Below are 13156 nucleotides of genomic sequence, written 5' to 3'. Positions count from 1 at the left end.
GCTTGGTCGGTGGAAAAAGAAACACAATCTTCTTTGCAGAATGGTTGATTTCTGCCTTGACTTGGAAAGCTCTGAAGCCTCGCTTTGCATAAATCTGCCAAAACATGGTCACTGGTAGCTGCACTCACCACTTGGTTGGGCATTATCGCCGTCTTCAAAACAAAATGTCTCAACAGTCACACAGCAGGCTCACCACTGCTGATGTGCTGTCAGCTTAAGCTTTTATTATGCATTGTTTTTGACCAAGAGATTGATAGTTGACTGGAAGCTCAGGCAGATCATTCCAGTGAGTGAATCGAAGGCGATGGTGCTCAAATTGCTTTCAGCAGCTGTGTCTCTGTTCCATACTGTACACTAATCCTAAGCGTGTTTGAGGTATGTCGTGTTCAAACATTTTTACTCAAAGAAGATCTTTTTCTTGTGATTTAATTGGCAGCAAAGTTGCAGTTGGTTTGACGTATGATGGCCCACATATTGCATAATTTCCTCTTAGTATTAGATGGTAATATGTATTTATTTCTGTGTACAACCTGCAAAAAAGTACACTATAAAGCATTATATATCATATATTGTATAGCATGGTATAAATTGTATCCATAATGAGTATATGGGGTATGGCTTTGGGACATAATAATCGCCACAGAGCACCACTGGTAAGAACTGACTCTTTGTAATCTATCGAAACCTCTGTGGGTTTCAGCGAATCTCACATGTGTGAACAGCCGCGAGCTGTTCAAATGCCTGTGGCTCGACAGCCAGCAGGACTAATGAAGCCTCTCGGATCAGTAAATCAGACTAGTGGCCTCGGACTTATTGTTTATACTTCCTTCTGAAATTGAAAGCAATGGTACATCGCGCTCTTAGGAGCGCCAGGGCGGAAAAATGCCACCACTGAACAGCTGCACTACTACTGAAATGTTGCTTTTCATGAGGAAATTCATGAAAAGCAACACTTCAGGAGCGAACGAGCAGCATCTATTTCTTGGCATAAACATCAAGTGCTCTGGACTCTGTTGCACTCTTGTGAATGTCAGAGATACACACTCACACCGTGAAACTCCAAAAGAAGTTGCAGCGAACATTAGAAGAATTTGAGGTGACGCAGGGTTACAGTCTTCATTGATTTGTGCCACAGGTGCCTTTTGACAAAAGCTCCATCTTAGAGGGGTGTCATAACCTCAGCCAGTTAATAAGCCGTTTGAAGACTTGGGCTTTGAAAGTGGGCACTGAAAGAGGGACTTCATCTCTCTGTGTTGTTACCTTGACATTCCTAGTAGGCTGACAAGGTATCCCAAAGGAGCAGAGAGCTAGCTGTGCGTGTTAGCATGAAATGACAGACTGGCTGAATGGCTAGCGGTAATTATCCAGAGCTGCTGTGACTCTGAGGTGAACTGATGCTCGAAGATCAGAGAGCAGTGTTAACATCCAGCTAATCAGCATGCTGCAAGAGCGTTCAGCGATGTGGGGAATCCATTCAGCTGGGGCAGAATTGTTCAATAGCACGGAAGCAAATAATCACCTCTTTGTGGTTGGAAGATGCATCAATGTCCTTTTTTTTTTTCATTTTGCTTTTGCACTGAAACAATTTAAGGTGACATAATGTAAGAGAAGATGTTTTATTTCCCAGGGGAAATAAAAACAGTGGTTTTGATTGTGCTGAGGAGGAGGTGCTGCTTTTATGAGGGTGTTGTATTTCAAGAGTTTGGGACTACAGTGAGCATGCACTATAAATTCATTTAAGGCTAAAGTCATTTAACATTAATGTGTGTGTGTGTGTGTGTGTGCCAAAAGGAAAGGCAGAGAGTAAAAGGCTGTGTATTTTGTAGTGATAAACGAGAGAGGAACTAGAGCAAGGTCATCAATACACTTGCCTCTTTGTGTGCACGTGTGCGCCTGTGTGTTCAGTTAATTATCTCACACACAATGGGCCTTATGTACACGGATTCATGGTAAATGAGTCTGTGGCAAATTAATTAGACTCATCAATGGGTGAATGAATATTTTTCTGCTTCCACATTCCCTCTCCCCCCAAACGCGTGCATCTCCTGTTTACATGGTCTGCATTTATTTTGTGAAAGCCTGGTAAATAACCTTCATTTTAGTATTCTATAAACTCGTCTCCTGACTCACCTCCAGAGCCGAAAATGATCTTTTTATTTTCTTTAAATGTTCTTTAGGGTTTCTCATAAGAGATTGACTCAATATAAAGTACACTAAACTATTTAGTCTTTCCTTTGGTACATAATAATGTCCTTGAGCTGCCGAGAGAGTGAGAGAGTTGTTGATAAGCATTAAAGGTGTGACGGTCAGTTGAAATACTCGCTGCCAGTATAAATGTAATTTAACGGAGGGGATGTTATCAGTGTTACCACTGTCTGGTTTTATTTGGTTTTTAGCTCTTTTTATATCATTGTTCAATGTGTAGATTTAGTGTAGCTGGAATTCAATTAAGTGCTGACAAAACATTCACACCTGAAAGTCCAGTTGATCCATCTTCTGGTGGTTTTCGATCACATCACATCATATTCAGCTAGAGATGTACAAATTTCCATTTTTCTCTGGGACTTCTTGTCCATGTCGGTGAAAACATTATGGATTGATCCTGAGATTATTTTTGTCAAGAGTTATAATGAACTCAGTCAGTCTTTGAGAAAATCCCAGCTCTGACACCTCGAGGTCAACACTGCTGTCTGCTGTAGTGTCTGTTGCGATGTTACCAGTAGGGGGTGCTGAAGTTAGAAATTAAACAAATTCTACACACATTACACATTGATTTGTCACCTGTTGCAACAAGTCATAGTAATATGCTCCAGCATAGCGTTCACAGATCCAATAAATGAGTAACTTTTAGTTCCAAAACCTGAGATGTTGTTGTGGTGTGGCTACCTGGGCTGGCGCTGTGCTCCAGGTGACCCAGGCTCGCCTGTTTGGTGATGCGGTAGATGAGCTCGCCCGGCTCGCTGTCCTGGTCGCTGGCAGACAGCTGAAGCGTGGTCAGCTTCTTCATCGAGTTTTCATCCAGCACCAGGCCTTTGTTGACCACCACAGACGGAGGAAGGCGGTCCTCTGGAGGAGAGAAGAAGAAGGTCAGTCACAGAAGAAGAAAGGAACAAGAAAAAAAGAAGTGGCATTTCCTGAGTTTATGAAAACAACTCATCCAAAGTGAGATAAAAATATTAAGTCAACTTCTCATCCTGAAAAAAATGAAAAAGACGGACTGAAGCAGTGGAGGAGAAAGAAGCTGAGACTGATTTTGAGAGCAAGAGGGGAAGGAGAGAAGATAAGAGGAACAGAAGGATATATTAGTAACTGGAGAAATGGGAGAAATGGTACAACTCCAAGGACAAAACCAGTAAAGATTAAGCTGGGTGATGGCAAAGGAGGGAGTGTGGCAGATCAAGAGTTGTCAAAGAGTGATATAAGTGTGAGAGATTTGGACAAACGGATTAGGAAAGATTGAGAGGAGGGCAGGGAAGTAATCAGAGGGCAGTGTGGTAGGAAGAGATATGAACAGAGAGCTTTGCTTTAGTCACATCTGAGAGAGCAGAGGAGAGAAAAAAGAGCGGGAATAATACAGAACAGGATATAAAGTGACCTGGGAAAGATATGAGAGATTCTGGATGCTGTTCAGCTGTGAGGGACAGACAATCCTTCAGTCTCCAGCAGCATGTAATGAAGTCTGAATCCTAACTGCTGAACCACTGCAACAGTTTGGCTGAGTCCCCAGAAAGAAGTGAGGGGAAAAATAAAGTTTTGGTGTGTTTTCAGCTGTCACAGGCGACAAGAAACCACCGAGCTGACAGAGACACTAAACTTTTAGGATACAGTGAACTACATTTGCATGAACTTGACATTTTCTCAAAATATGCACATATTTTACAAGTGTTTATATATTTATCTCAAATTAAGATGCAATTCTTCAATTTGAGATCTTCACTGGTATTAAGTTTTGGAGACAATCCAAAACAAAACAAAACCAACCCAAAACCATTGTGCATGAATTCCATCAAATATCCAAACAGACACCCTCCCTGTATCACATCAGAGGATAATTAGACCTGATCCAAAATGTGGTTGACCCCAAAGGACTCTGCATGATGCAGCATGAGGAGTCACTAAGAATCCAGATCACAGCTCTCCGTCTGACTCAAACAACCTGTGATGATGAAAACGCACCAGCAGATCAGAGCTCACAGCAAGTCTGCTTGGAAGCACTCTGAGTTTAGACTTGTAGGCACACAAACCCGAGACCCGCAGCAAAGCAAGAGTTCAGATTAGACTGAATGTCCCTGGAACCGAGAGGACCCCTGAAGACCTCTACTTCAAAGTGAGGCATTTTAATTGTAAATATTAAGGCAAAAATTAAAACCAGAAGTTAAATTTTCCCCTTAGGCAGTAAATAATTGTGCTGATACTATTTACAGTGTCAGAAATGCACATTATAAATTGCACAAACCAATAACCTTTGCTTATTTTTCCTGACCAACAGAAAAAAGGCAAACAGTTATTCAGGTTTGAAGGAAGGCAAATAAATCCTGAATATGAATAAGCTCGAAACAAATGTTTGAATTTTTAATGGATACATAACTTAAACTACGGGTCAAGTATTAAAACAGCCAGAGCTGCTCATTTCAGCTCATTTCAGCAGTACAATATGTACAGCATATTAAACCTTTACTCCCTTTCTGCATCAGGTGAAAGGTTTCCATGCTCTCTGCCTATAAATGTCTTATCTTGATACTTTGGAGACTGAGGGTGAACGTACCTGAACACACCTTTAAACACCTTTTACTTCAAAGAAATTAGCTTTTCAAAGTGAAAATGAACAAGCTAAAGTGGGGCAGATATCACCATTATATGTTTGTGTGATTTAGAGAATGTAACAACAGAGGCTTGTATGGAAGGTTGGCTCCACACAATTTGTATTCAGGACGTGCCCATGGTGCAGCGGCACATCAGTAAGCACGCGGGACAAAGGGATAAATCTGTAGTAATTGCCTTCTCCCCACCGAATGAAGAAACACTTCAGGCTTTATTTTAGCACTGCAGGTAACAGAGGACGGAGGAAACCCTACCGAGCACGCTGATGAAGAAGGACTGATCGATCAGTTTGTTGCCCTCTGGATCGACCAGGTTGAACTTGAAAGACAGGCTCCCCCCCTTCTCCCCTTTCTCATGGCTGTACTGCAGCAGGCCTGCAAGAAAGGGCCGAGCACTCGGTGTTAACTTAATGTGGTGTTTCAGCTCCGTGCATAACATTAACTGCTGGGAAAATGAAAGCATTTAAACGTCAGTCGGTCATTATCATATTTAACTACAGACATTATTGTAAGCAAAGTACGGAGGAGTTCACTTCGTGGAAGCAGCACAGAAGACAACCAACCTTTGTTGACGTCGTCCTGGGTGAAGCTCTGAGCGGGACCTTTCACTGAAATCTTCTCCACACGTCCGCTCTTGCTGAGCTGGAGTTTGCCCGCCGGAGGGTCTTTGGTCAGCACGTATCTGAGCTTCAGGCTGTCTGAGTCGATGTCTGTACCTTTCAGATTCTGCTCTGTGATCTTAGATGAAGATCCTGAAATAGTTCAGAGCACTTAGTGTCTTTATCTGATAAGTGGAAAAGCAAATGCAGCCTTACATTAGCTGCTTACACCCACTCTGAGCCAGTGAGAGGTTGCTTTTATGGATTCAAAACATATTCAAGGCCTTAATTTAAGACTTTTCACACACTTTCAAAGAATCTGTTGAGACCCTGTGTTAACACAAAACATGACAGATTGACCATTCATCTCCCCTCTCCCTCATTTAAGAAAGTCCTGACATGACCCTCCTCCCTCCCCTCCCCTCCCCTCTCACCTGCCGGGAGCTGCAGGCCTCTGTTGACGGTCATTCGGGGTCCCTCGCTCCTCCTGACGTCCATGGTGAACTCCAAGCGGCCCGTGTGCGTGTAGATGCCATCCGTGAGGGTGAAACCCATTTCATCAGCACCCCCGCTGACGGTTTCGGGCGTGTAGACCAGTAGCTGGTCCAGGACGTCCTGGTAGGTGAACGTAGAGCCCTGCGTGAGGATCCGGCCGTTTTCCAGCGGCTGAGAGTAGAACTGCCGTCTGCGGAGTTTGCCTGAGGGAGTGAGGGATTAATGAACCTCTGATTCTGAAGCGGGTATAGGTGTGTATGTGTGCACATGCTAACTATGGCTGAATACAGCAGCAGCTCATACTGCATCTGGTTAAGTACTGTGATAATCCCAGTCAATTGGAGGACGTTTGAGTTCTTCATGCAGGACATGAAAGACACAGAGGGTCTTTGTCGAAACTAATGAGACTCTTTAGATTCCACTAAATTACACCGGTCCTTAAATCAAAGCCCAGGTTTTAATGGGATTTGAACCTAAATCGTGGAGCATAATGAGACACACACACACACACACACACACACACACACACACACACACACACACACACACACACACAGAGACTTTCTTTCTGCATTCTTTTAGAGTCCCTCCAATTTTAGATTTTTTGAGGCTGTTAGTGAATTCATATAAAATACATACATTGTCCAATATTTGTTACATTTTTCATGCATTTGATGCCTTTATTGACGAGTTCATGTTCTTGCAGTTTTAACCACTATTTATTTATTTACACCTTCTAATAGTTGAAGTTTGTATGAGGTAACTTTGTACGTGTGTCTGTGCAAGTATTGCGGCATCCTGACATCTTTATTACATTAGAAAGGGTCGCTTTTTTGCTCTCTGATAAATCTGTGTGTGTGCGAGAGAGAGATGTGAGGACAGAGGGGGGGCAGCCTGTTAAAAAGACGAGCTGCCTGGGACTCATCGCCCTGTATGAAATCACTCCTCTCCTGCTCTCTGTGCCATCAGCTGTACACGCTGCTGGTTTTATGGCGGCGGTACACTCGGTTTCACCGGCTGCTTTATGGTGCTTTGACTGGGGAGGGGAGGGGAGGGGAGGGGAGGGAGGTCGGGGCTGTTATGAGGAATGTCCCCAAGCAGTTGTCTGGCGGGGGGTAGACAGATTAGAGGGAGGGGGTTGAAAATAATACACAGCAAGTTCCAAATGAACATTTTTGGGTACAATAATCCACGAGGGGCATCAGCTGAACTTGCTTTTTGAGCATCAAGACCAAACATTCAGAAGTTTCATACTGTACTGACAGGCTTTTTATTGCTCTTCACTTTCTTAATTGAATTTTTCACCCAGTTCCCAATTCTGTAAACTTTTCTAAAATTAGGTAAGGTAATATATTGCTGAGTAAAAAAATCTATTTTTGTCCAGTAAAAATGATTTTTTTTGTGAGGCAATTTCTTTTAGTGTACCGGGCTTGGAGAGGCAAGAGAGAAAACTCCATTTGGGATGGTGAGGGGACGTCAGGAAAACAGAGTGTTTGGAGGTCAGTTGATTTGAGTGTCTGTCGTTGAGTCATGTGCGCCGAGTGTGTGAGGAATGGCTGCAGTCAGGAGCGTGGCGCTGCAGCAGACGACCGGTGTATTTGTCTTGTTTTAAACTGTTTGGGTGTCGGAAGTGAGAGTAATGTGTTTTCGTGTGTGTGTGTGTGTGTGTGTGTGTGTGTGTGTGTGTATCACGTTCAGAACAATTTACTATCAACAAGCTGGAAACTCCTCAGCATAACTCTCTGCAAGGCTGGTTATTAGTTTGTGTGTGTTTGTGTGTAGAAGGAAGATCTGATCGTATACGTGTTGTATATGAGAGTATGTATGTGTGTGTGTATATATGCTAGTATGTAGACTGCACATCTGCCGGCATAATTTTCCACTGTTTACCTGCTGTGTATCCTGTTTCTGTATGTATGTAAATAAACATGAGAATCTTTGAAGCAGCTCTGCATCGACATTAGACTTTAAAAGTGGTAATCATGACGTCATAATGAGTGCTTGGTCGCTGGTTGGAAATAAACCACATGCTGTAAATACTTTACAAAAACACTTCATTACTGAAATAAATGCACCTTTTGAAAAGACACAGAGGCTAAACAATGAAATCTCCTCTCGGTGTGTGTGTGTGTGTGCTGTTATCTGCGCTCACCGTAGGAAGGCTTCCTGATGATGGTGAAGAGGATCTCGTTCTCCGGTGTGTCCTGGTCGAGGACGCTGAGGGACGAGTTGGTGATGACGACTCCAGAGTTTTCCTCCACGTGGATGCTGCTGACCGACACCACAGGCTCTCTGTCCTCTTTGCTCTGCTGAGAGAGGAAAAATAAACCGCTCCAGAAGTTAACGCCGTTCATTCACTCATTCTTTTCTCTACTAAACACACACTCCATACTGTCACCTCTACATACACAAACACACAGACGCTCAGGGACTTACTGTATGCAGACAGCTCACATGCAAACACACACACTTAACAATGACAGCCTCATCAGTTCAACTCAAGACCTAGAGCAGGTGTGAGTGATAGATCTGGATGCTGAGCTTGTTCAGGCTGAAGGACAGAGCTGTGTTTATTTGTCTAAGATGAAGTCACGTGCAGATCAAGGATGGCGGTTTCAAAGCGCCGCCATGTGAGACGGCCCATTCTTAAATTACTGATGGAGCGTGCAGCTGGAAAGTCCTCATCTCGTTTCATCAGCACTGTCCCAACTCACACAGCTCAAGCTTTGAGCTCAGAGCAGTGTAACAGTCAGTGTGTTTTTGATGTTCAGGGTGAAAAGCTGATAAGTTCAAAATGATAACCAATTGAAATTCAAGTCATTTTTAACCAAAGAGTTCTTTTGAAGGCCAGAAACTAGATAGAGAATAAAGTCAATTTAATCTGCTGAGTACAGGCAAGCAAATGTTTTGTTTTTAGAAGAACATTTACGGGTGTTTTGTTTGCTTTTCTTTCTTTTATTTCACTTTTACTGCCAATACATTTCCCCAGAGTGCAGACCTCCATGTCCTAATCTCTCATTTTAGCTCTTACTTTCACTCATAATTGGGACAGAAGAAGGTGCTGGGGGTGGTGTCATGGAGTTTGCTTCCTGTTCAAAGCATAAATGTGTACAGAAAATGTGTCTGCATATCCTATTTGTTAACAGGTGACGTCAAAGTATACACTGTAGGTTTAAATAACAAATTTGGATATGTGCTACATGTTCACTTGAGTTAAGTTTTCAGCTACCTGGATGTCAATTTCAACGTTGAAAGCCTCTGTCTGGCTCTGTCCATCGCTGATGTAGAAGCTGAAGACGTCCTGCTGGGCCTGAGCTTTGTGCTGGCCGTCCTGGACGTAGAAGATGTGATCAGATGTCAGGTCCTCCACGGAGAACGGCACATCAGGGGTGACGACCCGCGAGCCACCAACTGAGCCTCCTGGTGGACGGGAAGATGGAGTCAGTGATTAGAAATCTGAGAAAAGTTACTGTCTCTTTAACGGATCTCCAGCGCAAGATATTTTAGTTAGTTACTTTTTAATGCTTCTTTAATTTCTTAAAAAGCACTTGTTTTACACAAGTTCTGTCACTTTGTTAGTGCTTATTGTGAATCACCCGTTCATTTGTAGCTCCAGCTGTGTCTTCACATTTCAGTAGCACTTTGCACACTGCAACATTTATACTACAACACAAAACTCATAAGCCTCTTAGGCGACCAGTTACCAGGCTGTCACTTAAAACATCTGACAGCTGGAATGACAGCAAAACGCGTCTTTTTCCCCCAAAGAGCCTCTTTATTTCACTTTAGTCTGAACTGCCTGCCAGTTTGGATGCAGGATAGATGCACCAAGACACTTTTACAGTTCCCTCCAATTCTGGCACTCATTTCATCGAAGGAGTTGTGGCGAATGTGCAAAATCAACCTTGAAATCTCTGAAGTTTGAGACAAAGTGTGAGTGTCTTGGTTACAGAAGATGGATGACTCCATGGTGAGCTGAGTCAGGGCTCCGCGGGGAATAGCTGATGTGTCTATTTATGCGTGTGTGTGTGTGTGTGTGTGTGTGTTTCAGGCACAACAGTAAATCACATCACATCTCCATCATCTGGATGTTATACGGTGAGGGAAGGGAGTCTCTTATCTGAGCAGGAACCCACGCAGAATCGTAATCAGGATGGGAAATGACCTGCAGCCACCACATGAGTCACTTTTTGTTCCGTTCTCAAACATGGTATCTGCTGATTTCAGAACCAAAATAGAAGAGCAACACTGCTGACATGTCGGACTATCTCTGAGTGAACGAGACTAATGAAAGCCGTGAAACTACATATGGGTAGACAACAGGAAATGAGTTTTTCAGGGATGTGAAGCACAGATGTGTCGAGTTAAGCAGATAGGGAGCATTTTGTAATATTCATCCGAGAAATCTGTCATTTCACAGTGAAAAATATATCTAATAACTTGTTTCACACCTTTTAAATATTTCTCAGACTTTAATTTTTAACTTTGGCAACTTTAAAGGAATACTTGACGGAAAAGCTTTGTAGTGAATAATATTTAACACCTCTGGTTACTTTGTAATGATCTCAGTTTGCTGAAGAACTTCATTTTGGTGTCAACACACAGTGTAAACAATGGAATTAAAAATAACTACAATGAAGTCTGTATGATTGGATGCAAAATGTGTGAATTGTTGTGTTGAATGGAAGAGATAAATCAGTCAGTGAGGGGGTCACGAGCTGCTCCTAAGGCTGTTAGGGTTACCATACTGAAGTGTTGCATGTAACAAACAACATACTGACAAATCTGTCTATTTTCAGAGCCTTACTCGTTGTGGGGATACAAATGGAAAGGGTGACAGTAGAGGAAGGGCCAGGGGTTCATTATTGTTTGCCAGCCATTTAAATTAAAATGCATAATATCAGAGAACGTCTTCAGTGCGTCCCTGTTTCTGTGTTCACAAACGTGAATGTTAATGTTTTGGTGCACGCTGTTTTGCATATAAATGCAGCCTTTGTATGCAGGTGTGTATTTTGTTCTGTATCTTTCTGCACATCTTTAAATGCAACGTTTGCAATGTAACCACGCGAGTGCAGAACATCAACATGTGAGTGAAGGCCTTTGGTGTTTCGGCGCATCTGCACATCAACACTACACGTTGGTTTTGTTGAGGAAACCAGCCAACATATTGACAGTGACACTGGCTGGCCTCCCCTGTGCCCCAGTGACAGCAGCGATCCAGTCACCTCACACTGCCGACTGACTCTGCTGAATAACAACGACTGTCCCTCTGCTCCAGCAGCCATCAAGGACAGTCGGACGGGACGTGGAGACAGAAGGCTGGTGCCAGCTGCTTATCAACAGGAGCAGAAAATATAAATATCTAACCCCACGCATCCTTCATTGCATCTCTAGATAACTCTTTCTTGCGTGTAATATGGCAGAGCCTCATTTGTTTTACTATGGCATCGCATCTATTATTAACAAAATGCTGCTTTGCATAACAGGTCTGTGTGGTAATTTTCTGCTGTTGGTTAACTTTTAGAGCTAAAAACGTTGCTAACAAACGGCTAACAGTTAATTTAATGGTCTTTACTAGAATTTATTCTGCTGCAGAAACACAAGGATAGCAAGTCTGAGTCGGCTTGAGCCTGAAATTTCATTCTAGACATTGTGAACTTCAGAAAAAATATACATATCTCTCAGAGTAACTTTTAACTTTATGAATTTGGAGGCATGTTCAAGGTAAAACAGGCCGCTAAGTGGCTTTTTAACATCACGTCCACTTATCAACTTCTTCCAGGGCTTTCAAATGCTCCAATCTCACAGCCGTCATCAGCTAATGGAGGGATCTCAGTTGTCGCGAAGTTGGTTCAGTAATTCTTATGATAATGTCTGACAAAAAACAGATTTTAGTCTGTTATTGTTACCATTTAACAGTGCAGTTGTGTATTTCTACATCCTGCATGTAGCCCACATGGTTGAATATGCTTTTTATGTCAATCTTGAAACTCCAAACACTCTCATCCATTCTGAAAGAAATATTAATGGGCTCCATATGCTATTACACACACTATTATCCTCAGCTGCATTACTTTACTGTAATTATGTCGTTATTTGTCTGTGATTTCCATCTATATCCAATTGTTGGATTCAATTTTTAACCTCCATTCGGCTCTTGCAATGATACATTTTCCCCGATGGGATCAATTCCTTTTCAACTCATATTATCACCTTTTTCATTTTTCCAAACAGTTCCTCTCGGGGACAAAAGAAAGTACAGTGGCAGTTGAGCAAGCATTCAGTCAAAACTGGGACTTCAACAATGGCCCCATCTGTAGCCGACTATCTGGCAGTGCTAATCCACAACATAATCAGGCTGTGACAGATGGCAGCGGCACCGCAGAGAATTCAACCGGCATTGTGTGCGAGTGTGACATAAATAGAAATATGGAAATTATTCGGAGTAATGCAGGTGTGACCTTGTATGCACACACAAAAGTAACAGTGTGTCACGTGCACTCGTACATGCACAGCGTGTGTTGTCTATTCATGTTCTGATTTGTAACCGTACATCAGCCTCATGAAGATGGAAAGACTGGCTTCAACTCAGCCGCCCGTCTGCAACAATGTCCGCACTCTGAAAATCTACAACTCTAAACTTCACAATGCTAGTAACACACACACACACACACACACACACACACACAGACAGACACACACACACACACACACACACAGACACAGACACACACACACACACACACACACACACAATGGTCTCACCTCTGTTGGTGTTTTCAATGAAGCCGTACTTTGGAGGGCTGACGAGCCAAACCAGCAGGTCCTTCCTGGGCGTGTCCAGGTCCGACACTATGATGTGATTGGTAGACAGCTGCACTCGGCCGCCTTCCTGGACCTAGACAGCAAAATAGAATAATAAGTCTTGTTGATCCAGATGTTTTTTCCTCTACAGACCAGCAGGGCTCAGACACGTCAGGTCTTTTATTTTCCCTACCTGTGCAGAAGAAAATGTCCAAATTCTCAACTCATAAATGTTTTTACATCTTAGCTAGTTGGTTGCAGACTGCACCAAATACAAGGTATTCATCATGAGTATGACTTATGAAATAATGTAATTATCATGCAGCTTTTTTATAGTGTAATGTTCTGCTGCTCTGCTTTTTGCTCATGGTTCAGCATTTCTCCTCAGTCCTTGTATCTGATGGTTACTGTACATTCGTTCCAATCTTATGCATCCTG

The 13156-nt window shown here is 42.8% G+C and overlaps 1 protein-coding gene across 2 annotated transcripts in view; it reads right to left on the bottom strand.

Annotated features, from left to right (window-relative positions):
• The window catches only part of fras1 (Fraser extracellular matrix complex subunit 1), a 221217-nt gene that overhangs the window by 22681 nt on the left and 185380 nt on the right, over positions 1-13156 (bottom strand). The window contains exons 40-46 of one of the 2 annotated variants that reach the window (XM_076731113.1): positions 12680-12812; positions 9144-9334; positions 8067-8223; positions 5854-6117; positions 5384-5572; positions 5076-5195; positions 2887-3066 (exon numbers count right to left, since the gene is read on the bottom strand). In XM_076731113.1, the coding sequence (XP_076587228.1) occupies positions 2887-3066; positions 5076-5195; positions 5384-5572; positions 5854-6117; positions 8067-8223; positions 9144-9334; positions 12680-12812 (1234 nt within the window). The remainder of the gene's footprint in view (positions 1-2886; positions 3067-5075; positions 5196-5383; positions 5573-5853; positions 6118-8066; positions 8224-9143; positions 9335-12679; positions 12813-13156) is intronic. The other variant, XM_076731114.1, reaches the window with a different exon arrangement.

The sequence above is a fragment of the Chaetodon auriga genome, chromosome 5 (assembly GCF_051107435.1).
Source record: "Chaetodon auriga isolate fChaAug3 chromosome 5, fChaAug3.hap1, whole genome shotgun sequence".
In the NCBI taxonomy this organism is placed as follows: Eukaryota; Metazoa; Chordata; class Actinopteri; order Chaetodontiformes; family Chaetodontidae; genus Chaetodon; species Chaetodon auriga.
This window is presented reverse-complemented; position numbering and strand designations above follow the sequence as displayed.